This window comes from Prionailurus bengalensis, chromosome C2 (genome assembly GCF_016509475.1).
Source record: "Prionailurus bengalensis isolate Pbe53 chromosome C2, Fcat_Pben_1.1_paternal_pri, whole genome shotgun sequence".
Taxonomy (NCBI): Eukaryota; Metazoa; Chordata; class Mammalia; order Carnivora; family Felidae; genus Prionailurus; species Prionailurus bengalensis.
In genome coordinates, this window is record NC_057350.1 from 69,454,660 (window position 1) to 69,482,384 (window position 27,725).

Sequence of the window (27,725 nt, forward strand, 5' to 3'; positions counted from 1 at the left end):
GCAGCTCCTGAATTGCAGACCCACAGAAACTATGAGACAGGAGATGTTTGTGATTCTAAGCCACTCTGTTTTGGGGTAATTTTTAAGGTATCAATAGAGAATATTTTGGCAGAATCACATTTTCAGTATAAATTTTATTTAGGTAAGCGATACCATTACATAATTACTTGATGGTTTATTTATTTACATACATATTTATTTTTAAAAGATTTTATTTTTAAGTAATCTCTACACCCAGTGTGGGGCTTAAACTTATAACTCCGAGATCCAGAGTCACATGCTCTACTGGCCAAGCCAGGCAGGCGTCCCTACTTAATGATTTTGAGTGTTCATTCTTTGGAAGCAATAACCGTTTTGATCCCTGCAGAAGGGTGGAACAACATATCCCTCAGGTCCCTTCAAAAGCATAACGAACTGAGCTAATTATTTTCTGAGATTCTTCTCAACTTACTTTATCAAAAATTAACCAACATATGCTAAACATATATACATATAAAAAGATTATTCCTGCCTTAGATTGTCACAGGTCTTTTGCTTTTTCTATTTTCCTATAAGTCAATAAAGAAACAATATATTCCAGCTCGAAAAATCTATCTATAAGAGCAAGCTGTCTATTTGATTCCTGACAGTCTATTCAAGGTGTTAATCTGCCATTATTTATAGACCCTTGATTCCTTTCTGAGCAGCTGTCACTAACAGAACAACTTAGAAGTTCAAAACACCCTTTATTCAACTCAACTGCCTCCTGGAATTATTAGTCAGGTTCCTCAAGGCTATGACTGTGATAAAAGCTAAAGATGAACCAGGTCTCAAGAAGGCTGTGGAAAAGAGCCACCATTAAACACAAAGACTAGTTGTTGTTCACTGATTGATATTCCTTTCAAGTTCCCATTCCTGATCATTCAGGCCTCTTTTATCAGGATGAAGGCTTTCTGGGTGTGATTTTTGCACCCAAGTTTTAACTATTTGTAGCTTTCAAGGCACCACAGAGCTGTCATTTGGGAACATATGTACATGCTCTGAAGATAAATACTGGCTATCTCTTAGGGTGGAAGAGGAAGGGAGAAAACAGCGAGTTGGCTTCTAGTCTAGAGGTATTTGATACTTTGCCGGCCCCATTCTCCTCTGCCCGTCTTTAGAAATGGCACTCTGGCCTCAAGATGTCCCAACCAAACTCAAATACTCCAAAGGAAGAAGAGCAGAGGCATGAGCAAGGCTCATACCTGGCAGTGAAGGCTGAGGAGAGTCTGAGAACAGGTAATACAGAGGAAACAAATGGGGAAGGAAGTGGAAAAAGAGAAATGGAGAAAGTGAGCAAAAATGAAGTGGTAGAGGGGTGCCTGGGTGGCTTAACCTCAGTGTCCAACTTCGGCTCAGGTCATGATCTCATGGTTTGTGAGTTTGAGCCCCACACTGGCTCCATGCTGACAGCATGGAGCCTGCTTGAGATTCTCTATCCCTCGCTCTCTGCCCCTCCCCTACTCATGCTCACTCTCTCTCTCTCAAAATAAATAAACCATAAAAAAAAATTTTTTAAATGAAGTGGTAGGAAAAATAAATGGAAGGGAGAAAAAGCAAGAAGGAAGAGAAAGAAGGGTAGAGAGAGTTCAGGGTAGGACATGAGAGCAAAAAGAGGATAAACAGAGAGGCAGAGAAATAATGTTCCCTGAAGGGAGAAAGAGAGAGAGAGAGAGAGAGAGAGAGAGAGAGAGATTGAGAGGGCAAAAAGTCAAGGCTTATCTCCAGGTTTCTGATTCTGTAACTAGTAGAAACGGGTAATGCTACTAATAGATCCAGAGAAAAGGAGGCAGAGCAGGCCTGGCATACAGTGATGAGTTAAGCGTTACACATGTTGAGTCTGAGGTTTTTTCAGAGTAACCAAGTAGAGATTCCAAAACAGGCAGCTGGGACAGAAATTCAGAAGATAGATGTGGCCCAGAAGTGAATATGTGGAAGCCACTGAAGCCACAGAACAGATATGATGAAGTCAAACAGAGGGATTGTATAACGGAAGAAAAAGAAGGCTAAAGGTCAAAACCAAGGGAACACTAATATCTGAGAGGCACAAGGAAAGAGAAGAGCCCATGAAAGAGTCGAAGGACAGAGGCAGTCTGTGGCCTAAGGCACGGAAAGAGCTTGGAGAGAGACCGGGCAGGTGGATGAGTGAGCAGCTCCACCTTGAGGGGCAGCAGGGGAAGCGTGTCCTCAGAGGGAGCCAGCGTTCTATCAAGGTAAGAAAGCTGAGGAAGAATTCTGTGAAGATAGAGGGGAGTTTGTTTATAATGGAAAAGGGTTCCAAAAAGTACTCTTGCCTCTCCTGTGCTCATGTTATCTCTTTGGTGTTACCCTTTGGGCAAAACTTTTGTCCCATTGCGCTTCACGTCTGTGTCCTTAGCTCGAGAACACGACGGGGTATTTGTATTCTCCATGCTTAGTCAGTGCAGTGCCTGTGACACGGCAGAGATGCAATAAATGCTTAGAGGTTTTCTAAAGGGCAACTGAAAAGTATGCATTAGGAGAAGTCTTAAAAGGAGATATTACTCTTAACCTATTTCTAGAAATTTATCTGTAAGGTTTTATCACAGCGGTGCAAAGATTTAGCTACAGGTATAGTTATAATTTGCACATTTTAGAACTACCTACACATTCAACAAACACTAAATAACAATCACAATACATCTATATAACAATACTATGCATCCTCCAAATATCTATACAGATAACAATAACCAATCAATACAAAATGTCTATCCTCATTACAACCAAAAGATGTAGATAACTGAGGGCTCTACTCACCTGGAAGTGGAAAAACAAACACCAAATTCCAACAGGGCAATCTTTTGAGCTGCCACTGCAAACCCTTGTGGAAAGTGAGGAGTTTGGACAAGAGGCATGGAAAAGAGAAGAGAGAAACAGAGGGCCTAAATCTGAAATAAATAATCACCCCAGAAAGAGGCAGTCCACTCTTCGTACGAAAACACTGAAAAAACCACCCTGTCGGTGACAGCCAGCTAGAGAGAAGGGACTCATGTCTGTGGGACTCCTGAAGGGCAACCCCAAAAAGGCATTGCTTCTGGGGAGAACTAGGCAAAAAGGGAAAAGACAGGTACTTTCTAATGACTGGATGGTGAAAGAGAAGAGACAGGGGGATATTTAGACTCCCAAAACACAAAGTAAAGCTTAAATAGTTGATGGCCATACAATATCTCCCCCCAAAAACCTCCTCAGATAAAGGAGTTCAACTGAAGGGGCTATACATCACTACATTTACACATAAAAGTTTTCTCAAACTAAGAATCTTTAAAAATGAACACAAACTCCTAACCCTTTCCACAAAGTGAATAGATGAAAGCAATTTACAACTATGCAAAGCTATTATCAGAAGAAAACAAACAAAAAAAAGATCAAAACATTTCAGCTAATGAAAATGCACTCCACAAAATCAATCACAAGGAAACTTAAACACAACACTCCAAACTGAATTAAATATGCTTAAATAAGCATTTGGGGATATGAAAATTATTTTTAATAAGTTCAGAAACTCAGAGAACAGAAATGGACAAAAGCAGGCAGAAGCAAAACAAAAATTGATTGATGCACGACAGAATGAAAGAATAAGACAAAATCATACCTGAAATGAAAACTAATTTCAAGGTGATCAAAGGAAACTAGAATCAAATGAAAATTTAATAAGGGACACTGAAGAAAAGAACAACGAAGAGAATGAAAATGAGATAAGTAAAAGGAATCAGAGAAACAGTGGTTGGAAGAGAGGCAAAGAAGATCCAACAAAGAGACATACCTTACTTTATTGTATTTCACTTTACTGTCCTTCACAGATGTTGTGGTTTTGCAAAATTAAAGGTTTGTGGCAAACCCTATGCTGAGCAAGTCTATTGGTGCCATTTTTCCAACAGCATTTGCTCATTTTGTCTCTGTCACATTCTGGTTATTCTCACACTATCTCAAACTTTGTCATTATGCTATATTGGTTACAGTGATCTGTAATCAGTCATATATTTTAGCTGTTTGTTTGTTTATTTATTTAGAGAAAATGCTAGTTGGGAAGGGGCAGAGAGAGAGGGACAGATTTATTTATTTATTTATTTATTTATTTATTTATTTATTTATTGAGAGAGAGAGAGAGAGAGAGAGAGAAAGTGTTAGCTGGGGAGGAGCAGAGAGAGAGAGACACAGAGAGAATCCCAAGCAGGCTCAACACTGTGAATGCAGAGCCTGATGCAGGGCTTGGATTCATGAACTGTGAGATCATGATCTGAGTTGAAGTCAGATGCTTAACTGATTGAGCCACCCAGGCGCCCCAATTAGGAAGATTTTGTGATCAGTCATCTTTGCTGTTACTACTGTAATTGTTTTGGGGCAACACGAACTGTGCCCATGAACATGGCAAATTTAACTGGTAAATGTGCGGGTTCAAACTGTTCCACTGATGGGCTGTTTCCCTATCTCTCTCCCTCTCCTTGGGCCTCCATATTCCCTGAGACACAGTAATATTGAAATCAGGCCAACTAATAACCCCACAATGTCCACTACGTGTTCAAGTGAAAGGAAGAGTTGCACGTCTCTCACTTTAAATCAAAAGCTAGAGGGGCGCCTTCATGGCTCAGTTGGTTAAGACTTTGGCTCAGATCATGATCTCGTGGTCCATGAGTTCGAGTCCTGTGTCAGGCTCTTGTGCTGACAACTCAGAGCCTGGAGCCTGTTTCGGATTTTGTATCTCCCTCTCTCTGCCCCTCCTCTGCTTGCGTTGTCTCTCTCAAAACTAAATAAACATTAAAACAATTTTTTTTTAAAAAATCAAAAAGTAGAAATGATTGAGGTTTGTGAGGAAGGCATGTCAAAAGCCAAGACAGGCCAAAAACTAGGACTCTTGAGTCAAACAGTTAGCCAAGTTGTGAATGCAAAGGAAAAGTCCTTGAAGGAAATTAAAAGTGCTACTCCAGTGAACATACTAATGATAAGAAAGTGAAACAACCTTATTGCTGATACGTAGAAAGTCTGAGTGGTCTGGATAGAAGGTCAAACCAGACACAACATTCCCTTAAACCAAAGCCTAATCCAGAGCAAGGCCCTGACTCTCTTCAATTCTATGAAGGCTGACAAAGGTGAGGACGCTGCAGGGGAAAAGTTGGAAGCTAGCAGAGGTTGGTTCGTGAGGCTTAAGGAAAGAAGCTGTCTCCATAACATAAAAGTATAAGCAGCAGGTGCTGATGTAGAAGCTGCAGCGAGTTATCCAGAAGATCTAATTCAGGTAATTAAGGACGGTGGCTACACTAAACAACAGATTTTCAAAGTAGACAACACAGCCTTCTATTGGAAGAAGATCCCATCTAGGCTTTCACAGCTAGAGAGAAGTCAATGCTCCAAGGACAGGCTGGCTCTTGTTAGGGTTAATGCAGCTGGTGACCTGAAGCTGAAGCCAGTGCTCATTTACCATTCCGCAAATCCTAGGGCCCTTAGGAATTGTGCTAAATCTGCTCTGCCTGTACTCTGTAAATGGAACGACAAAGCCTGGATGACAGCACATCTGTTTACAACATGGCTTACTAAATATTTTAAGCCCACTGTTGAAACCTACTTCTCAGAAAAAAGACTCTTTTCTAAATATAACTGCTCAATGACAATGCACCTGGTCATCCAAGAGCTCTGAAGGAGATGTACGACAAGATTAATGTCATGCCTGCTAACACAACATCCATTTTGCAGCCCACGGATCAGGGAGTAATTTTGACATTCAAGTCTTATTATTTACGAAACACATTTTGTAAGGCTGTAGCTGCCCTAGATCTGCAACTGATAGATCTGAGCAAAGTAAATTAAAAACATCCTGGAAAGGATTCACCATTCTAGATGCCATAAGAACATTCATGATTCCTGGGAAGAGGTCAAAATAGCAACGTTAACAGGAATTTGGAAGAAGTTGATTCCAACCCTCAAGACTCTAGTGGAGGAAGTAACTGCAGATGTGGGGGAAACAGCAAGAGAACCTGAATCAGAAGTGGAGCCTGAGGATGGGACTGAATTGCTGCAGTCTCATGGTAAAACTTTAATGGATGAACGAAGAAAGGGGTTTCTTGAGATGGAATCTACTCCTGGTGCAGATGCTGTGAAGACTATTGAAATGAACAACACAGGATATAGAATATTATGTAAACTTAGTTGATAAAGCACTGGCAGGGTTTGAGAGAATTGACTCCTTTTGATTCTGTGGGTAAAATAATATCAAACAGCATCACATGCTACAGAGAGACTGTGAAAGGAAGAGCCAACCAGTGTGGCAAATTTCACTTGTGTCATATTGTCAGAAATTGCCACAGCCACCCAACCTTTGGCAGACCACCCTGACCCGTTAGCAGTCATCAACACTGAGGCAAGACCCTCCACCGGGAAAACAGATTACAACTGAATGCCCAAATCATGGCTAGCATGTTTTAGCAATGACATATTTTTTAATTAAAGTATATACATTCTTCTTTTAGACATAATGCTACCACACACTTAACAGACTACAGTGTAGTGTAAACATAACTTTTATATGCACTGGGAAACCAAAAAATTCATTTGACTCTCTTAATTGTGATATTTACTTTATTGCTACAGTGTGGAAACAAACACAATACCCCTGAGGTATGGGTGTACATATATTTGGAGTCCCTGAGAAAGAAAAACAGAAACAGAACTAAAGTTTAAAATTAGAATCCAATAAAGCTTTCCAGAAGTAAAAGAAAGCCTGAATCTACATATCAAAAGGGCATATTAACTACCTATGAAATTGCCTTGCAATGGTCAACTCTAAGGCATATCTTTGTGAATCTGTTAGACTTTACTTAATTTACTTATTTATTAATTTTTTTATATGTTTATTTATTTTTTGAGAAACAGAGAGAGACAGAGCATGAGCTGGGGAGGGGCAGAGAGAAAGAGAGACAGACAGAATCTGAAGCAGGCTCCAGGCTCTAAGCTGTCATGTCAGCACAGAGCCCAACATGAGGCTCGAACTCATGAACCGTGAGATCATGACCTGAGCTGATTGAAGTAGGACACTTAACCAACAGCCACCCAGGTACTCCTATTTATTTATTTAAAGATTTTATTTTTTAAGTAATCTCTACACCCAGTGTGGGGCTCAAACTCACAATCCTGAGCAAGAGTCAAATGCTCCCTCAATTGAGCCAGCTAGGTGCCCCTATTAGACTTCAACTATAGAGAAAAAATCCTCAGTGTTCCCAGCAAGTTAAAGTCTAATAGGGGTGCCTGGCTGGCTCAATTGAGGGAGCATTCGACTCTTGCTCAGGATTATGAGTCTGAGGCCCACACTGGGTGTAGAGGTTACTTAAAACATCCAGTACAGCTCAGAGAGAGATACTCTTTGTTGTGGGGTAAGGCAAGTGAAGTAAACACCCAACTTTATCTCAGCACCAGGCCTGCACCTGTGGCCCCACCTGTAGAACCCAGCACGAGACCAGCCCCTACTGACCTAGGCTCTAGAACTACTCCAATACTAGGCTAGCCTCCACAGATGTAGGACCCAGGCCCATTCCTAGGTCCATTCCAGTGCCAGACAGACCCCTGCAGCCCCAGTTTCCAAGCTGGCCCCATGGACCCACGTTCCAGGCTCGACACAGCAGTTCCAGGTGCTAAGCCCACCTCTCTGGACCCAGATGCCACAGTGGATCCTGTGGACCCAGATTCAGACCTCTCCTAGTGTACCCAGGTACAAGGCATACCCACTCACTAACCGAGGCACCAGGCCAGCCTGCCTGACTCCAGCAGCAAGCTGCCATGCAGACATCCACCAGACAGCCTGCCTAGAATCTCTGGCCAGGTTGACTGGTAGAGGGCTTTCCCTGTCAAAGACGTCCATAAAGACCAGAAAGAATGACTATTTCTTCAAGTGCACAGACATTAATGCGAAGCCACAAAGATCACAGGTAATCAGAAAAACATGATACTGTCAAAAAAGAACAAAATAAAGTGCCAATAATTGACTCTAAAGAAATGGAGATCTATAAACTACCTGGCAAAGAATTCAAAATAATCATTACTTTAAGTATAAATGGATCACAACCTACAATGAAAAGACACAGTGACTGAATGCACTTAAAGACCCAACTATATATTGCCTACAAGAGACTCACTTTAGCTTTAAGGACACATAGCCTGAAAGCGAAGGGATGGAAAAAGATATTCCAATGAAATGGAATCAAGAGAGCAGAGGTGGTTAAATTACAACAGACAAACAGACTTTAAGTCAAAAACTGTCACAGGAGATAAAGATCATTATGTAATGATAAAGGAGTCAATTAATCAAGAAGATATAATAACTGTAAATATATACATACCCAACAGTGGAGCATCTAAATATATAAAGCAAGTATTAACAGAACTGAAGAGAGATATAGACAGAAATACAATAATAGTAGGGGACTTCAATATGCCACTTTCAACAATAGATAGATCATCCTGACAGGTATCAATATGAGAGAACAAAGGACTTGAACAACACTACAGACCAAGGGACACTCGTATACATCTATAGAACATTCCATCCAACAACAGCAGAATACACATTCTCTGCAACTGCACATGGAACATTTTCCAGAACAGATCACAGGTTAGGTCACAAAATAAGTCTTAACAATTTAATAAGACTAAAATCACATTAAATACCTCTTCTAACCACATGTTCTCAAACTAGAAACTAATAACAGGAGTAAAGTTGGAAAATTAGGAGCCAAAATAGAAATCAAAAAATATCTTGAGACAAATGACAACAGAAACACAACATACCAAAACTTATGGAACACAGCAAAAGCTGTTCTAAGAGAGAAGTTTGTAGCAATAACACTTACGTTACAAAAGAAGATTTCAAATAAACAACCTAACTTTTACCTCATGGAACTGGAAGAAACTAAACCCAAAGTAAGCAGGAGGAAGGAAATAATAAAGATCAGAGTAGAAATAAATGAAATAGAGACTAGAAAGACAACAGAAAAGATCAGTGAAACTAAGAGTTAGTTTTTTGGAAATATAGGCAAAATTGAGAAGCCTTTAGATAGACTGGGGGGGAAAAGAAAACTCAAATAATAACATTATAAGTGAGAAAAAAGGCAGTACAATTGATTCAACAAAAACACAAAGGATCATAAGAAACTACTCTGAATATTTATATGCCAACAAATTTGATAACATAGAAGTAATGGATAAACTCCTAGAATATGACTAAAACTGAGTTGTGAACAGAAAATCTCAACAGACCAATAATAAACAAAGACAATGAATCAGTAATCAAGAACTTCCCAAAAAAGAAAAACCTGGATTTGATGGCTTCACTGGTAAACTCTACCAAACATTTAAAGAACTAATACCAATACTTCTCAAATTCGTCTAAAAAACTGAAGAGGGAACACTTCCAAACTTATTTTATGAGGCCAGCATTATCCTGACACCAAAGTCAAACGAGAAAACTACAATAAAAGAAAATTACAGGCTAATATCCACCATGAATGCAGATGTATAAATTCTCAACAAAATATTAGCAAACCAAATTCAACAGCAAAAATCATACACCATGATCAAATGGGATTAATCTCTGGGATGAAAGAATGGTTCAACACATGCAAATCAATAAATGTGATATAGCACATTAGCAAAATTAAGGATAAAAATCATATGATCATCTCAATAGATGTACAAAAAGCATTTGACAAAATTCAAAACCTTTTCATGATAAAAACTCTCAACAAATTAGGTATAGAAGAAATGTGTCTCGACATAATAAAGGAAATATATGACAAACCCACGCTAACACCATACTCAATCGTAAAATGCTGAAAAGCCTTTTCTCTAATATGAGGAAGAAGACAAAGATGCCCACTCTTACCACTTCTATTCCCTAGAGTGCTGGAAATCCTAGCCACAGCAATTAGGAAAGAAAAATAAATTAAAAGGCATCCAAAATAGAAAGGAAGAAGTAAAATGGTCTCTGTTTACAAAATGATCTGTTAAAACCAATAAATGAATTCAGTAAAGATGCAAGATACAAATTAAACATATTAAAATCTGTTATGTTTATATACACTAACAACAAACTATCTGAAAAAGAAATTAAGAAAACAATCTCATTTAGAACAGCATATAAAAGTACTTAGGAATAATTTTTAAACCCAGGGGTGAAAGCTCTATACACTGGAAACTATCAAACACTGATGAAAGAAATTAGAGACACAAATAAATGAAAAGATATCCTGTGTTTATGGACTGGAAGAATTAATATTGTTAAAATTTCCATACTACCCAGATCAATATACAGATACAATGCAATCCCTATCAAAATTCCAATGGCATTTTTCACAGAAATAGAAAAAAATCCTAAAATTCACATGAAACCACAAAAGACCCCAAATAGCCAAAGCAATCTTGAGCAAAATGAACAAAGATGGAGGCAACACATTATTTGATTTCAAAATATACTTCAAAGCTGCTGTAATCAAAACAGCATGTTATGGTCATAAAAACAGACATACAGACCAAAGTAACAGAATAGAAAGCCCGAAATAAAGCCACACAGATATGGTCAACTGATCTTTGAAAAAAGTGCTAAGGACTCATACTGTGGAAAGGATTCAATAATGGTGTTGAGAAAACTGGATATCCACATGCAGAAGAATGAAAATGGACCCCTATCTCACACTATCAACTTAGAATGAACGAAAGACTTAAAGGTAAGATCTGAAACTGTAAAACTGGTGGAAGAAAACATGGGGGAAAAGCTTCTTGACACTGATATGGGCAATTAATTTTTGGACATAATTCCATAAGTACAGGCAACAAAATACAGACAAATGGGATTGCGTAGAACTAAAAAGCTTCTATACAGCAAAGAAAACAATGATCAGAATGAAGAGATAACCTATGCAAGGAGACAAGATATTTGCAAACCATACATTTGATAAGGGGTTAATATCCAAAATATATAAGGAACTCACACAACTAAATAGCAAGAAAACAAATACCTAATTAAAAAATGGGCCAAGGACCTGAAGAGACCTTTCTTAAAAGAACACACACATACAGCAACAGGTATATGAAAAAATCAACATCACTATCATCAGCAAAATGCAGGTCGAAACCATAATGAGACATCATCTCACACTTAAGAGAACTATTATTAAAAAGCCAAAAGCAGGGCGCCTGGGTGGCTCAGTCAGTTAAGCGTCCGACTTCAGCTCAGGTCACGATCTCGCGGTCCGTGAGTTCGAGCCCCGCGTCGGGCTCTGGGCTGATGGCTCAGAGCCTGGAGCCTGCTTCTAATTCTGTGTCTCCCTCTTTCTCTGACCCTCCCCCGTTCATGCTCTGTCTCTCTCTGTCTCAAAAATAAATAAACTTAAAAAAAATTAAATAAATAAATAAATAAATAAATAAATAAAAAGTCAAAAGATAAGCATTAGAGAGGATACAGAGAAAGGGAACCCTTGTACACTGTTGGTAGAAATGTAAATCGGAACAGCATTTATGAAAACAGTATGGAGGTTCTTTAAAATTTTAAAATAGAACTGCCATATAATCCAGCAATCCCACTTGTGGATATATATCCAAAGGAAATGAAATCAGTATCTTGAAGAGATTGTCTGCACTCCCATATTCACTGCAGCATCATTCACAACAGCCAAGATAGGGATTCAACCTAAGTGTCTATTGATGGATGAATGGATAAAGAAAATAACATTCCCTTCACACACACACACACACACACACACACACACACACACACTATATATATATAATGTGCGTATACACATATACACATATATATACACATATATGTGTATACACACACACACACACACACACACAAGGGATATTATTCAGCCTTAGAGAAGAAGGAAATCCTGTCATTTGAGAAACAACATGGGTGAATCTGGAGGTCATTATGCTAAGTGAAGTAAGCCAGGCAAGAAACAAAAATACTGTATGATCTCACTTAAGGTGGAACTCATATAAGCAAATAATAGAACGATAGTTGCCAAGAGCTGGGGAGATGGGGAGATTGGGAGATGTTGGTGAAAAGTACAAAGTTTCAGATATGCAGGATGAATAAGTTCTGGAGAACTAATGTACAGCATGGTGCCCACTGCTAATAATACTATTGTACAATTGAAATGTTCTAAGTAGATCTGAGTAGATCTTAATGTTCTCACTCCAAAAAAAAAAAAACAAAACTATATCAAGTAATATGTTAATTAGCTTAATTGTGGTAATCACACTTCAGAATGTATAAATATATTAAAACTTCACACTATACACTGTAAATGTATATAATTTTTATTTTTCAGTTATACTTTAATAAGGGTGGGAAAAAAATCTTTAGCGCTTTCAGGGTAAAAGACCAAATATCTTAAAAGAGCAAAATAATTAGGTTGGCATCAGACTTCCCAAGAGACACATATAAGGCAATGATGGAGCAAATGAACAAAAATTCAGGGGAAGAAATTGTAAACTGAAGATTTTACCTCTAAATCAGTCCTTCAACTATCAAGGCTACAGAAAAAAGTCTTAAAAGCATGTGTGAACTAGGGGAGTACTGTGCCCACAAGCACTTCTTGAGAAGCTGCTTTCTGGGAAAGGCAAGCTGACACGGGCCCTGAGCGTTTCTGTACTTTCCTGCTGGGCATGCCAGAAAGGCAAGGTGCTGACTGCATTCTAACCAGGTCATTTCTTATGTTTGTGTCTGCATGGGATAGCTTTAAGGGGTAAGGTAGCATCTACCCAACAAAAGGCAAGTTGCTTCCACTCACAGTAAAAGCAGTAGGCTCCCAAGCTCCAGGTTTCTCCCTTCTGACACAAACCACCGCACACTGTCCGCACCCACCAGTCACAGACTAACCTCCCAGCTTACACGTGGGGTAAAATCTCACACAGCCCTCATAGTCCCTGACACTGCTAGAGGTGACTTTCCCTCAAGTACAAGGTGACAGGAAACCTCAGCAAAGGACAATGAGTATTTAACACATTTAAGTGTAGACTTAAGATTCAGACAAAGGTGAGGCCAGGACAGAAGAGTAACAGAGACGTTACACGTTTGGACAAAGTGAAAAAAATGTAAGTAAGAAAACTGAGAAGAAAAGGGAGTGGGAAAGATAGAAGTAGAAGAAGCTCCCGGAGTGCCACACAGGCCATGGGTGGGGCTCAAAAGAGATCTTCAAAAATTGACAAACTAGGTCACAACAGTTTAAATAAGAAAACAGAGAACTAAGAGCCTTTAAAAAAGTATAAATACAAAGGTAACTACTAGAACAAAACCTTCTAAATACTAAAATATAAAAAACCCCAACAACACAACAAACACATCATGTAGGTAAACACAGCAAATATTACATAGTATATGTAGCAATTATAACATAAATGTGACAGTAAGGTCAAACATCTGTCATATCAATAATTGTGAATAGGCTTAAGTCACTTATTAAAGGAAAGAGATTTTCAAACAGGCTCCCACAAAACAAGACTCACTTCTATGCTAATACAAAAGTGATTCACAAAGGCTTCAAAGAAGACATTTTTTAGTGCTAAAAGTCACAGTTCATACTGAAGGTATAACAGTTACAAATAATTATCTGCTTTGCTAAAGCAGAAGCTATGGGAGAAGGAAGGAGAATTAGAAACACATTAATAATTAGAGGCTTTAGTATTCTCAATCTCAGTCCAAAACAGACCATGCAAAGGTAAGGATAGAGAAGATCTACAAAAAAAAAAAAAAAAAAAATCCTGAGTGACCTTACAAATAAGTATTGTTTTATGCCTTGTTGGTAAATATGAAGCAGAAAGTATATATCTCTTCAGAACTGGTTGTGGAGAAAAACTGATCTGGGAATCGCTTTATTTTATCAAGTCATGAACATTAGGAATGTCAAACCGGAAACCTGGCCACTGCAGTAAGGAAAAAAAAAAACCTTGAAAGGTAGACAGGTTGAAAAGGAAGTCACAGATGGCATGATTGTCTATGTACAAAATCTACAAAACCACTACAAAGTCACTCCCAGAACTAAGAGGCAAGTAGAGCAAGGTTGCAGGATACAAGGTAAATATATAGAAGTCCACTGCTTTCCTATATACAAGCAGTGAACAATTAGAATTTGAATTTAAAAAGACCAATTATAATAACATCCAAAAAAAGGGAAATATTTAGATATAAATCTAACAAAACATTTTGTTTGAAGAAAACTGCAAAATGATGAGAGAAATCAAAGATCTAAGCAAATGGAGAGCTATTCCATGTTTGTGAATTGAAAGACTCAATATTGTTAAGATGTTCTTCCCAAGTTGATCTGCAGATTCAACACAATCTCATTCGAGACCCCAGGAAGCTATTTTGTAGGTCTTAACAAACTGGTTCTAAAGTTTTTATGGAAAGGCAAAAGACCCATACAATACTAAAAAAAAGAACAAACTTGGAGGAATTGCACTACTGGGTTTCAAGACTTAACTATAATCAAGACAGCATGGTATACGCAAAATAGTAAGACGTAGATCAACAGAATAGAACAGAGAGCCCAGAAACAGACCAACACAAATATAATTGGCTAATATCCGACAAGAGCACAAAGATAATTCAATGAAGAAAGGACAGTCTTTTCCATAAATAGTGCTAAACCAACTGGACATACACACGCAAAAAAATAAACCTAGACACATACTGGACTTTTTTTTTTTTTTACAAAAATTAACTCAAAATGGATCATAGATGCATAGGGGCACTTGTACCCCAATGTTTATAGCAGCACTCTCAACAATAGCCAAATTATGGAAAGAGCCTAAATGTCCATCAACTGATGAATGGATAAAGAAATTGTGGTTTATATACACAATGGAGTACTATGTGGCAATGAGAAAGAATGAAATATGGCCCTTTGTAGCAACATGGATGGAACTGGAGAGTGTTATGCCAAGTGAAATAAGCCATACAGAGAAAGACAGATACCATATGGTTTCACTCTTATGTGGATCCTGAGAAACTTAACAGAAACCCATGGGGGAGGGGAAGGAAAAAAAAAAAAAAAAAAGGAGGTTAGAGTGGAAGAGAGCCAAAGCATAAGAGACCCTTAAAAACTGAGAACAAACTGAGGGTTGATGGGGGGTGGGAGGGAGGGGAGGGTGGGTGATGGGTATTGAGGAGGGCACCTTTTTTTTAAATTTTTTTTTCAACTTTTTTAATTTATTTTGGGGACAGAGAGAAACAGAGCATGAACGGGGGAGGGGCAGAGAGAGAGGGAGACACAGAATCGGAAACAGGCTCCAGCCTCCGAGCTATCAGCCCAGAGCCTGACGCGGGGCTCGAACTCACAGACCGCGAGATCGTGACCTGGCTGAAGTTGGACGCTTAACCGACTGCGCCACCCAGGCGCCCCGAGGAGGGCACCTTTTGGGATGAGCACTGGGTGTTGTATGGAAACCAATTTGACAATCAACTTCATATATTGAAAAAAAAAAATTAAAAAATTAAAAAGATAAATAAATAAATAAACCAAAATGGATCATAGAGCTACCTGTAGAATGCTGGAAGAAAGCAAAGGAGAAAATCTACATAAACTTGGGTTTGGTAGTGGATTTTTAGATACAACACCAAAAGCAAGATCCATGAAAGAAAACAACGTAGTTAAGCTAGACTTTATTAAAATTAAAAACTTGTGCTTTTGTGAAAGGTGCTATTAAGAGAATGAAAAGGCAAGTCACAGACTGGGAGAAAATATTTGCTAAATATATATCTGATAAAGGATTCGTATCCAAAACATAAGAATTTTGAAATCTCAACAAGAAAACAAAAGACCCAATTACAAAACTGGGCAAAGATCTGAACGGATACATCACCAAAGAAGATACATAGCTGGAGGAGGTGAAGGAAAAAAAAAAAAAAAAAAAAAAGAGGTTAGAGTGGGAGAGAGCCAAAGCATAAGAGACTCTTAAAAACTGAGAACAAACTGAGGGTTGATGGGGGGTGGGAGGGAGGGGTGGGTGGGTGATGGGTATTGAGAAGGGCACCTTTTGGGATGAGCACTGGCTGTTGTATGGAAACCAATTTGACAATAAATTTCATATATTGAAAAATAAATAAATAAATAAAAAGAAGATACATAGCTGGCAAATAGGAGTATGAAAACATGTGCAACATCATTTGTCATTCCAGAAATGAATACTAAAAGAAAAGATACCACTACGCACATTAGAATAGCTAAAATCCAAAACTCTAATTGCTGGTGAGGATGCAGAGCAATAGGAACTCTCATTCATTACTGATGGGAATGCAAAGTGGTACAGCCGCCTTGGAAGACAATGGCAGATTCCTACAAAGCTAAACACAGTCCCATGACACAATCCAACAATTGTGCTACTAGGTAAATACTCAATAGATTTCAAAATGCAAAATTATTTTTTTTGTCCGCATGAAAACAGCACAAGAATAATTACAGCATCTTTATTCATAGTCATCCCAAGTTGGAAACAACCAAGATGTCCTTCGATAGGTAAATGGATAAACACACCAGTGCATCCGTGCAATGGAATACTATTCAGAAATCAAAAGGAATGAGCTATCAAGCCACACAAAGACATGGATAAATCTTAAATGCAGACTGCTAATTGAAAGAACATAGTGAGACAGAAACTGTTATTGAAAGGAAAAAATTATCGGAAAAATGTTCACTATGAACAGAGAGTAAAAAAATCCTCTCCCAAGAAAGCTGTACAAGCTATAAAAAAAGACATACCAGTGTCATACAAATATTCCTAAGCATTTTTGCTCCCTTTATTATTTATTTAACCAGTCAACTCCTCCCACAGAGTCATAAATCAAGTAATTCTTTTGCTAAAAGAGAACTCAAACTTTCCCCTTTTGGCTCAATGGAATTTACTCCACTCAGTCACTAGACGGTGCTTCCAGCTTCCTTGGACCAACCTGCTTCTGAAGCAAAGAACAGGTTTATTGACTTCAGGTTGCTACTAACCATCTCACCAGAGAACATTTGGGAAATAGATTTTTTTTTTTGCCCAGCTTTTTAATGAAGCAAATTAATTTTGTTCTTAACTTTAAAGACACTTTGGTGCCTTATAAAAAGAAATACAAGATAATTTCCTTTAGGGTAATGTAGAAAGTTCTAGTTTTCCATTACCTCCGATATTAATGATCAAATCATCAGACTTCACAGAAAAACATCCATTTCTCTTTTTTCTAAAAAAACCTTCTCATTCCTCAGTTTCAGCTATTGATTCTTTGCTATCTATTTTTATTAGAAATCTTCCAGAAGTTCTGGAACTTCCAAGATAAAAATCTCCTTACTAATACAAGGGTGCCACCTAGTGGTGACTGTGGGTAAATGCATGCTACAGAAAATGTGCAAGTGCGCATCTCCCATTTCAATTCTGCTTTGTGATGTGGATTTCAAAATGCATCGGGAGGAAAGATTTACTGAAACTACCATACTTGAAACAAGTTTCCTAATACTAATACATAGGTATGTTGTAAGATCTATCCTATCCTCCTTTTCCATCACTACTCAGATAACTAAAATTCATCTCTGAAGCTGCCTTAATTTCAAAGAATGTCAGAACATCAAGGTGCAAGAACATTAATCTATTAGCTAGGCCAACCTCTAGTTTTTCAGATGTGAAAACTAAGGCCTAGCGAGAGGAAGCCTGACTTGTCAACAACTAGTTGTGTTTCCAACACACCTGGTTTGCCTCAGCTTGGTTCCTAAGGGACTGGATGGTACAGTATCTTATAGAGAAGACACTTTAAATAACTCAGTAACAGTTCTGCGTTCAAACCAACCCCCTAGCTGCTCCTACAAGGATGGCAGAGGGTAAAATTCCCCATCTAGGCTCTCTTCATGGCTTTCCCTTCTGAATTCTGACTGGGAACAGAAACCCTCAGAATTGAAGTTTTCCCACTAGTCACCAACGGAGATGCTGCTACAGCTTACTGACTGCTGGCCAGGCGCCAGGCGGTACACATGAGCTCTGGGTAAGTCTCCAACCTTCCCTGCTCAGGCACTTGGGGCTCCTAATGAGCATGCTCTATTTATTTCTCCCTTCCCTTCATCTCAGTACATTCACACGGAGCAAGAAACAACTGACAGAGCTGGGTGTTCCAGGCAAAAGAGACTGTACGTACAAATTATGGAGGTGTGAAAACACAAAGTTTATTCAGAGAACAAGTGCTTTAGCTTTGGGTGCCAGGAGCAGAAGATGCAGGTGCTAAAACTATCTGTCCTTCCTCTTGGCTTCGTGTCTGAAGGGAGGACGCAAAATTTGATCAGGAGGCAACACAATGAACGAAGAGCCAAGGCAGGAGACTGAGCCAGGCTGGTGTGAAGGGCTTGACTGATTTGGGAAAGACTACGGTTTGACCATGGTCAGTCTTCACAGAGCTCTGGTTGTCAGACACTGGGAAATGACTGTACTTGATAAATGACAAAGGCAGAATTGCAAAAATGTGAAGATTGACTTTGGCAACTTCCTGCCCAAGTCTCTAACCCTCCCCTTGCACGCTCTCCAGTGGGAGCCTTGGAAGCCTCTGGGCAGGGGAGACAGGATAGCCTGATGGGAAAGGTTAAGTCCATTATCCCACCTCAAAGGGCTCCTTCTTCCCTCAGCCATTAGCACCACTAAGCAGGCTCCCCAGACAAACAAACAAACAAACAAACAAACAAAAAAAACAAACAAAAAAAACACCTGAATCTCAATCCGAAACATTTTTTATTCATTTTTGTGAGGGGGTTGAGCACACTAGGAACAGGGTGGAAGAGAGTCAACGAGGTCCATGTGAAGCTGTGTCAGCTCCCAGTAACAAAGCGGGGGCGGGGGGAGGTCTCAGAATCCAAAGTTTGTACTTTGGAAATATGGCTATTTTTATACTGTTTGTAGTTTGATACTCATTCCCTTTCTGCTCTTCCTATTTGGTAAAGTTCATTCAAAAAATGTCAACTAACCTAAGTGGAACTAGAGAAAGCAGTTTTTGTCCAAAGCCATACCCCTGAGGACTGGGCAGGTACAGGGGTGGAAACAGAATCAGGTAAGTGAATCCAGAGGAATATCCCCTTCCCTCCACGATGCTTCCTTCCGGAGTTCTCTTACACTACAATTTGGAGGGTCCTGGGCCCGGTTTTAATAATATGTGATGACAGTTCCTTCACAATACTGCACTGTAAATGACTGTTAGTTTAAAGTGGGGGACAGTAGCGTTAACAGTTTGGAGAGGAGCTGGTTCACTCTAATTGGTGGAAGGGAAAAGATTTCTGGCAGGAGATGTGGTCTTCTGGTGCTCATCTCCCTAACAGCTGCTCCTCTTCCTCCCTGGCACCATTTGTTACCTAGCAGAATCGGTTTTGAAGCCACATGCTACCTACTAATATTAAGGCAAATGCAAATTTCTTAAAATTCACTTTTTAAAAATAAGCAAAGAAAACGTGCCATTAGTTTGAAAGAAGAGGGCAAGCCGGCACATAGAACAAGTATTTGAAACCAGAAATACAGAATATTTCAGGAAAAGGGGTTCTGTCCTTGTTTATCAAAGTGCTAATACTCAACTTTAGACATAGTACCCTCTGGGCTATGATTGAGCTCCTGTTCTACACTTTTCAATCAAGAGAACTTCCAAAGCTATTTATATTGACGGTATAATTTTCAACATGAAGGTTCACCAAATGCACAATGCCACATCTTACCAAGAGTATCTTCAGCTCCAGTCCCTCTACCTCTCCTTTCCATCCCAACAAAGAGGGAGAACCATACTCCGTAGTTAGCTGACAGCCACCCATATACCTCTTCCACACCTAATTTGCAACACAACACAGGAAAACAGGTAATGCCTTCTTTCAGTACAAACTATATACCATATGAATAAAGAAATCAGAACCCTTCTTGGCAGTCTTGTGAAAGGTAAGTCTCAAAGTGGTTTTTTGTTTTTTTTAATTCTCATTTCCAAAAAGAAAAGTATTGCATAAACATAAAGCACTACAAATCTTGGGTTGAGGGCTGCAACCACAGCATTTACACCTTGTCCCAGAGAAAAGCAAATACTGCATTGTTTCACACATACATGGAATCTGAGGGAAAAAAACAAAAAACAAAACCAAACTCACAGATACAGAGAACAGATTGGTGGGTGCCAGAGGCTGGGGGTGGGGGAAATCAGTGAAAGAGGTCAAAAGGTATGAACTTCCAGCTCTAAGATAAAGAAGTCCTGGGAATGTAATGTACAGCATGGTGACTATAATTAATACTATATTTTTTATCAAAGTTAGTAAGAGAGTAATCTTAAAAGTTCCCATCACAAGAAAAAAAAATATAACTATGTGAGGTGAGGGACATTAACTAATAAACTTATTGTGGTCATCATTTTGCAATGTATACATATATCGAATTGCTATGTTGTACACCTGAAACAAATACAACGTTATATGTTAATTATATTTTACTTAAAAAAAGAAATACATCCCCAATACGTGTTCAAAATCATTCCCCCCAACCTCAAAAAGAACTCCCATCTCTACATTATCAATGGAGAACAAACAACCTACTTGGAAATAACTGGGGCATGGGAACACTTCTGCACAGATAGAAGGTTTGACTTCTCAGAAACAAGCCCCTCATACAGAATTTTAGTTTACTGTTTCTGGAGGCTGTTTTTGCCACGTTGCATTGTCACAACCATGAATCAGAAGCAGCTCCAACCTATACAGTCCTGAAGCACTCACTTACACAGAAACTATAATTTAAGAAAACTAGGAATATGGAAGAATTATACAGATATTCAACCTTACATCAGGGACAGAAACTTCTAACATTCTATGACATTACTGTTGTTTTAGTTAATAACAATAGTTCCCATTTGGGGCTGGGCAGTTTTCAGTATTACCATGTTTTGGACATCATGCTAAGTATTTCTCATGCATGTCCCCTTTCGTTTGCACAACAACCCTACAAGATGGGTATCATCCCCCTTTAACTGATGAGGAAATAAAGATGCAGAGATGGAGTTACTTCCTGGAAGTCACACAGCCGATAAACAACCCAGGACTGACTGAGGTCCAGACTTTCCATGTATCTAAAGGTATCTAAATGTAATCTAAAAATATCTCAAGGCTCCAAAACAAGTTGTAAAAGAGGAAATTCTCAGAGTGAAAAGTTTCACAAAGCCACAAGAAAAGAACCAGCATTCTAAAACTAAACTTAAATTGTAGGAGTGAAAAAAAAGGACTGCCTTTAGATTAATGCCAGAAACAGCTTATTTATTACTATTTATTTTCTAAAAGAACTGAACACATTTTGAAACCATTTTCGGAAAATGTCACCGGAATTTGGTAAGTGTATGATCAAATGTTCACCGAGCTTCCACTAGGCGGCCTGTATCGTGAGGTGGAGGGATACAGAAATCAGTAAGAAACAGTTCTCATTTCTCAAAGACTCAGTGGTGCTGGTGGGGGATACAGGTACAGTGACAGACCATAATACACAGCAGAAGGTACAACAACAGCGAGGTGTCGGCTATTACAGAGAAGTGAGGAAAGGCACCTAATGTAGCCAGTGGCTGGTAGGAAAGTTTACTGGAGGAAAAGTGGCAAAGAGCTGTCAGCCGGAGGGGGTGGGCTGCTCATTCCAGAAAGCAAGGCCTGGCCACAGACCAGAGGCAAGATGCAGTGGGGAGACCCACAAAAAGGCCAGGGTGGCTGAAGCATGGAGTGAGAGGCAGGGCACAGGGAAGGCTGGGAAGGGTGGGCAGGCTCCAAATCATGAAGAAGTTTAAACCAGTGAACGGTTTTCAAGCAAGGAAGCCACAGGCTCAGAATTATCTTTTAACTAACTCCCTCAAGGGCTGTGCATGGGCTTAGAGTCACACAGCGAAAGGTTCAACTTCTGGCTCTAGGGCTTATTAACTGTGAACTTTGGCAAGACTGAAAACCTTCTAAGCTTCAGTCTTGTCACCTGTAAAAAGGGAAGTAAATGAGGTAATGAGTCTAAAGCACTGGAACATAGTAAATGCTCAATGAAGGGTAGCTCTTATTATTACTGTTAATATTGCAAGCCTAGAAGTTCAGGGAGATCCAAAAGGGAGTCCAGATGAGACACACTGATGCCCTGAACAGTGATGAAAAACAGGACAATCTGAGAAATATTCAGGAAACAGAAATGATAAAATCTGATGACTACCAGGTTATGGAGATCGGCCCTGCATCACACTCTGCACTGACAGTGTGGAGCCTGCTTGGGCTCTCTCAATCTCTCTCTCTCTGCTTGGGCTCTCAATCTCTCTCTCTCTCTCTCTGCACCTCCCCTGCTTGCTTGCTCTAGTTCTCTCTCTCTCTCTAAATAAATAAACATTAAAAAAATATATGGTAAAAGGGACAGAGAGGAATTAAGTAGTGATAAGGGAGGAATGTAGGGTCAAAGGTTAAGTTTATTTTTAGAATGGTGCACCCCTGAGCATTCTGTGAGCTGAGAAGGAAGAGGTAGATGACAAAGAATGAGGATGCAGGAGACAGAATCACTGACAGAGCAAGGTCCTTGAGGAATTAAGAAGGAGTTTTTTCTTTTTAATTTTTTTAATGTTTATTTTTGAGAGAGAGAAATACAGAGCAGGGGAGGGGCGGAGGGGCAGAGAGGGAGACACAGAATCAATCCAAAGCAGGCTCCAGGCTCTCAGCTGCCAGCACAGAGCCTGATGCGGGGCTCGAACCCACAAACCGTGAGATCATGACCTGAGCTGAGTGAAGTAGGGCACTTAACTGACTGAACCACCCAAGCACTCTGAATTAGGAAGGTATTTTTAAGTATCTACGATGTATCAAGTACCACACTAGGCCCTGGGGACACTTGTCCACAAACCATCAGAACAGAGTGTAGCATGAACACTAGTCTGCAGAGTGCATCCGACCAGCGGAGCTCAGAAGGCTGCCCATCTGACTGTGGGTTTCCTGAACCCAAGCTGGTGCCTGCTCACATTCTACTCTCACTGTCCAATCCACTGTCTGGCACCCACCACCTGCCAGGCATTCAGTAATGTTCTTGGTGCGAATAAATATACTGGTCAGAAACTTTATTTCTAGGGATAGAACTTTATTATAAACAGGTATGAAAATACATTGTAAGATAAAGGGAATTGGGGCATTAAAATACAATGAAATAATAATAATTAAAGTGTAGCACACATGCTTAGAAAACATGCATCTAAGAGCTTTGTACAGGGGCAGCTGAAGGTTAAGAGAATGGGGAGAATGGGGCACAGGGTTCAATCATGTGGGAAAGGCCTAAAGTGATTCCAGAACTCTCTCGGGCCAAATGTGGCCCCTCATCTACAAGCTTATGCTTAAACTTCATTCAACCATCTAAGAAGGGGCAAAATTTTTCATCTCAAAATTGTAGATAAAGGATTAGAAAGGAAATGTGTGTGAAATTACACATCAGCTAAAACCCATTTACTGGCTATGTGACATGGCCCAGGTCCTACAACTTCTGACAAAGCAGATCATGTGACAGATGAGACACCCCCCCCCCCACAAGCCCCTTTCAAATCTCTTGCTCAAAGGTTCTAAAGCAGTATTTCTTAACCTTTTGGGGATCACACATTCCTGTGGGAATCTAATGAAAGCTATATATTCTATCCAGCTGTCCCTAAAATATAGACACATGCACACAAAATTCTGCAAATCATTGGGACAAACTCCTGACTGTAAACCTCTGTCCTAGCGGGAAATTAGCTGAGGTGCAACTCTTTACAATGAAGATGCTTTGTCTTCCTTAAAAGTAATGGAGCCAGATATCAGAGTTACCATGCAAGACCTAAGGTAGATAGCTTGCTGTGTGTCCACTTGTGTGTCCTTTTTATTTTTAAAGTTTATTTTTATTTATTTTTGAGAGAGAGAGAGAGAGAGAGCGCACAAGCAAGTTGGGGAAGGACAGAGAGAGGGAGACACAGAATCTGAGGCAGGCTCTAGGCTCTGAGCTGTCAGCACAGAGCCCGACATGGGGCTCAAACTCATGGACAGTGAGATCATGACCTGAGCCAAAGTCAGACGCTTTATCGACTGAGCCACCCAGGGGCCTCCACTTATGTGTCCTTTTGAACTAAGTCTCCTCATCTCTAAACTCCACAGTGCCAAGTGCAGTGCCCTGAATATAGCAGGTACCCACTTAATTTGTGAATCTGGATCCATGGTTCTTGAGTTTTCAGACCTGTGGTGCTTTCCCAGGTCAACTGCAAACCTTCCCTCCCTTTCAGAGACAAATCCAGATGCACAGCAACAACTATGGGCTTACTCTACAGGATCTGTCAACTTTCCAAAATTCATTTCTATTTAGAGGGGTGTAACCCACCCCAGACAAGAAGTTATACCTCAGTTCCAGACCAGAATTTGATGACCCTCTCCTTCCCCCAAAAAGAAAACACACTGTATCTGCTTTTCACAGAAATCCCTTACATTTATATAACTTTATATTTATATTTTTCCAATCTCTCTCACACACATTCAATATTCATTTGGGACACAGGCAATACACCTGGTACTCCATTTTAAACATAAAGAAAGAAAATATAATATTTAAGTGATCATAAAGAGGGCTTTCTACATAGTCCGGAACCAGGACTCCAAGTCACATTTTAATAAATATGCTAGTGTTTCTGTCACCCGTGAAACGAGACTGACAGAGTGAAATACTTGTGACATTTAGTAAATTGTTCAGTGATAACATCTAAATAGTACCTATCATTTCAGAAACCAAGAGCCATACCAGTGTAAGCAATTTTATATACAATGATTAAATAGTTTAGTTTTTTCAATATTCAGTAATAATCAAACTGACCTATTATTTATGACTTCAAAAAAAAAAAAGCAAAATCCACTGCATAGTAGGGGAAAAATTCCATACTTACCTACTGCACAATGTAAAATCTAGAGACAAAAAAGGGAGAGGAAAGAATTAGTAAAGATCAATAACAATATAGTTTATATAAACTAGCCTTTCAGTATTGAATTTGAAAAATAAACATTCCATTTTTAAACCTGGCTATTTAACAAAATGTAAATTCTTATTTATTTTTGTTTGTTCATTTTTAGTTTCTGTATCTGTGGGAAATTTTGTAAGGAGTAAATCTGACCCAGTAGTCTACCAGATGTCAAGGATCTCTTTTTTAATACATGAACTTGTAAAAACAGTAGATGTACCTCTCCCATGTCCCACATTCTACAGAACAGAACTGTCAGACTATAGAATACAGGGTTAGAAGAGCCTTTTTTGGCTCTTCTTATCCAGCAGGCCCTTCAATGCAGACATTCATTCAACCTACAAAGCTCCAAACTCAGACTCCATCTTGTCTCATTTGGTGACCTCATTACAGGCATATTCCCAGTCCAATCTGCTACCCTAGATCTCTTTATGCTCCAAGCCCACATTGCAAACTGCCTTTGCACCCCTCCATCCAGGTGTACCAGCAGTGGCTCAAACATGGCATGCCTCTTCAAGAAACTCATGCTTTTCTTCCTTCACGGCTGCTATGCCTCTTGATCATCAACTTCCCAGTCTCCCAAATTCAGCTATTTTCCTTTCCCTCACCTACAAGTCCTATTGATTTCCAAGTCCTGCTAATACTTGTGGCATCTGCCTTCAGGGTTTTTATTTCCAGTGCTTTAGGTGTGATTGCTATCTCTTTTCCATCTCAGTGGCCATCCAAGTGGCCAATTTGGTCATTCTAAATTGCCTTCCAATTCATCCTGTATGTGGCATTGCTTTAACCCTGGTGATGGTTGTGGTAAAGAAGTAATCTGAGGACCTGGGTTCAAGATGGTGGTGTAGCAAGATCCTAAATGTACCTCTTCCATGGACACAACAAATCTAAAACTAAATGTGGAATAATTCCTTCTGAAAGGGACCTGAAAGTTCAATGAACAGAGCCTCCACAATAAAGGATAAAAGGATAGCATCAAGATGGGAAAGAGGGGGCAGAAACACAGACTTGCTAGGGAATGAAACAAACCCTAGCTATGGTGATCATAACTGGGAGGGACATTAAAGGAACAGACTTTTTCCTGGAGGATCAAAATACCTGAGGTCTATATCTGGCACCAAATCCTTAGATCTTGAATGGGAGTGGTGAGCCCTCAAAACACTAGGCTCTGAAAATCAACAGGGATCACCTTCAGGAAGACTATAAAACTGCAGGGAATAGAAAATCTGCTCTTAAAGGGCTGATATGCAGACTCACTCAACCCAGAAACCAGCACAAAAATACCAACTTGAATAGTACATGGACCATAGGTAAAGGAGAATCATTTGCTAACCTAAAACGGCAGGAACTTTCCCTGGAAACAAACACTGGTAGGAGGAATTTTTGCGATTCAAGTCTGCCTTACTAATATGGGCACTGGTAGGCACCATTCTGGAATCCTCTAACATACTAGTGACAGTAAACACAGCCAGCAGAGAACCCTTCCCACAGACACACTGCAGCAGTTGTGGACACAACCTGCAGCCCAACCAAGTGCCAGCCCAGCCCACCAACATACCACAGCCCTGGGCCCTGCCACAACAGAAGGACAACACAGCCCACACAGGGGACACTCCTTGAACACCTGGTTCTAGTGATTGGGAGACTGTGTTTCTGGGCCCAATAGTGCATCTTCTATGTAAAGCCACTCATTCAAGACTGGGAGAGGTAGGTGACTTTCCTAATACATAGAAACAAACACAAAGAGTTAGGCAAAATGAGGAAACAGACTATGTATCCAAAAAGAACATGCCAAAATCTCAGGGTAAGAACTAAACAAACACAGATAAGCAATCAACCTGATGAAAAGTTCAAAGAAATTATCATACAGATGTTCAGTGAACTCAGCAGAAGAATGGGTGAACAGAGTAAGAAGTTCAACAAAGAGATAGAAGGTATAAGAAAGTATCAAACAGAAGTTTGAAAAATACACTAGAAGGATTCAACAGAAGACTGGACGAAGTAGAAGAATGAATCAGCAAGCTGGAAGACAAAGCAAGGGAACTTACCCAGACAGAACAGCAAAATGAAAAAAAAAAAAAATTAAGATAAGTGAAACAGATAAAGGAGATTAAGAGGTATAAATTTCCAGTTATAAAATAAATTAAGTCATGGAGATGAAAAGTACAGCATAGGGAACATAGTCAAGGTGATATTGTAATAATGTTGTATGGTATAACCGATGACAAAAGAAGCAAGAATATACAGTGTGAAAAAGTCTCTTCAAAACAGGTGCTGGGAAAACTGGACATCTACATACAAAAGAATGAAACTGCATCACTTTCTTACACCATACACAAGAATAAATTCAAAATGGATTAAAGACCTAAATGTGACACCTGAAACCATAAAATTCCTAGAAGAAAACACAGGCTGTAATCTCTCTGACATATGTGGTAGAAAGATTTCTCTAGATATGCCTTCTTTGGTAAGGAAAACAAAAGCAAAATTAAACTATTGGGACTACACCAAAATAAAAAGCTTTTGCCCTGAGAAGCAAATGGTCAACAAAATAAAAAGACAACCCACTAACTAGGAAAAGATATTTATTCGCAAATGATGTATCTGATAAGGGGTTAATATCCAAAATATATAAAAAGCTTATACAACTTAATACCAAAAAACCCCAAATGATTCAATTAAAAATGGGCAGAGGAGATGAAGAGACGTT

At 39.4% G+C, this 27,725-nt stretch overlaps 1 protein-coding gene across 4 annotated transcripts in view; it reads right to left on the reverse strand.

The window, feature by feature from the left end:
* HACD2 (3-hydroxyacyl-CoA dehydratase 2) overlaps positions 1–27,725 on the reverse strand; it is a 105,162-nt gene that overhangs the window by 54,411 nt on the left and 23,026 nt on the right. For all 4 annotated transcript variants that reach the window (XR_006299377.1, XM_043594337.1, XM_043594338.1 and 1 more), the window contains exon 3: positions 24,944–24,962. Coding sequence is in view for 3 of the 4 variants with exons in the window: in XM_043594337.1 (XP_043450272.1) it covers positions 24,944–24,962 (19 nt within the window). In the remaining variant the exon portion in view is untranslated. The remainder of the gene's footprint in view (positions 1–24,943; positions 24,963–27,725) is intronic.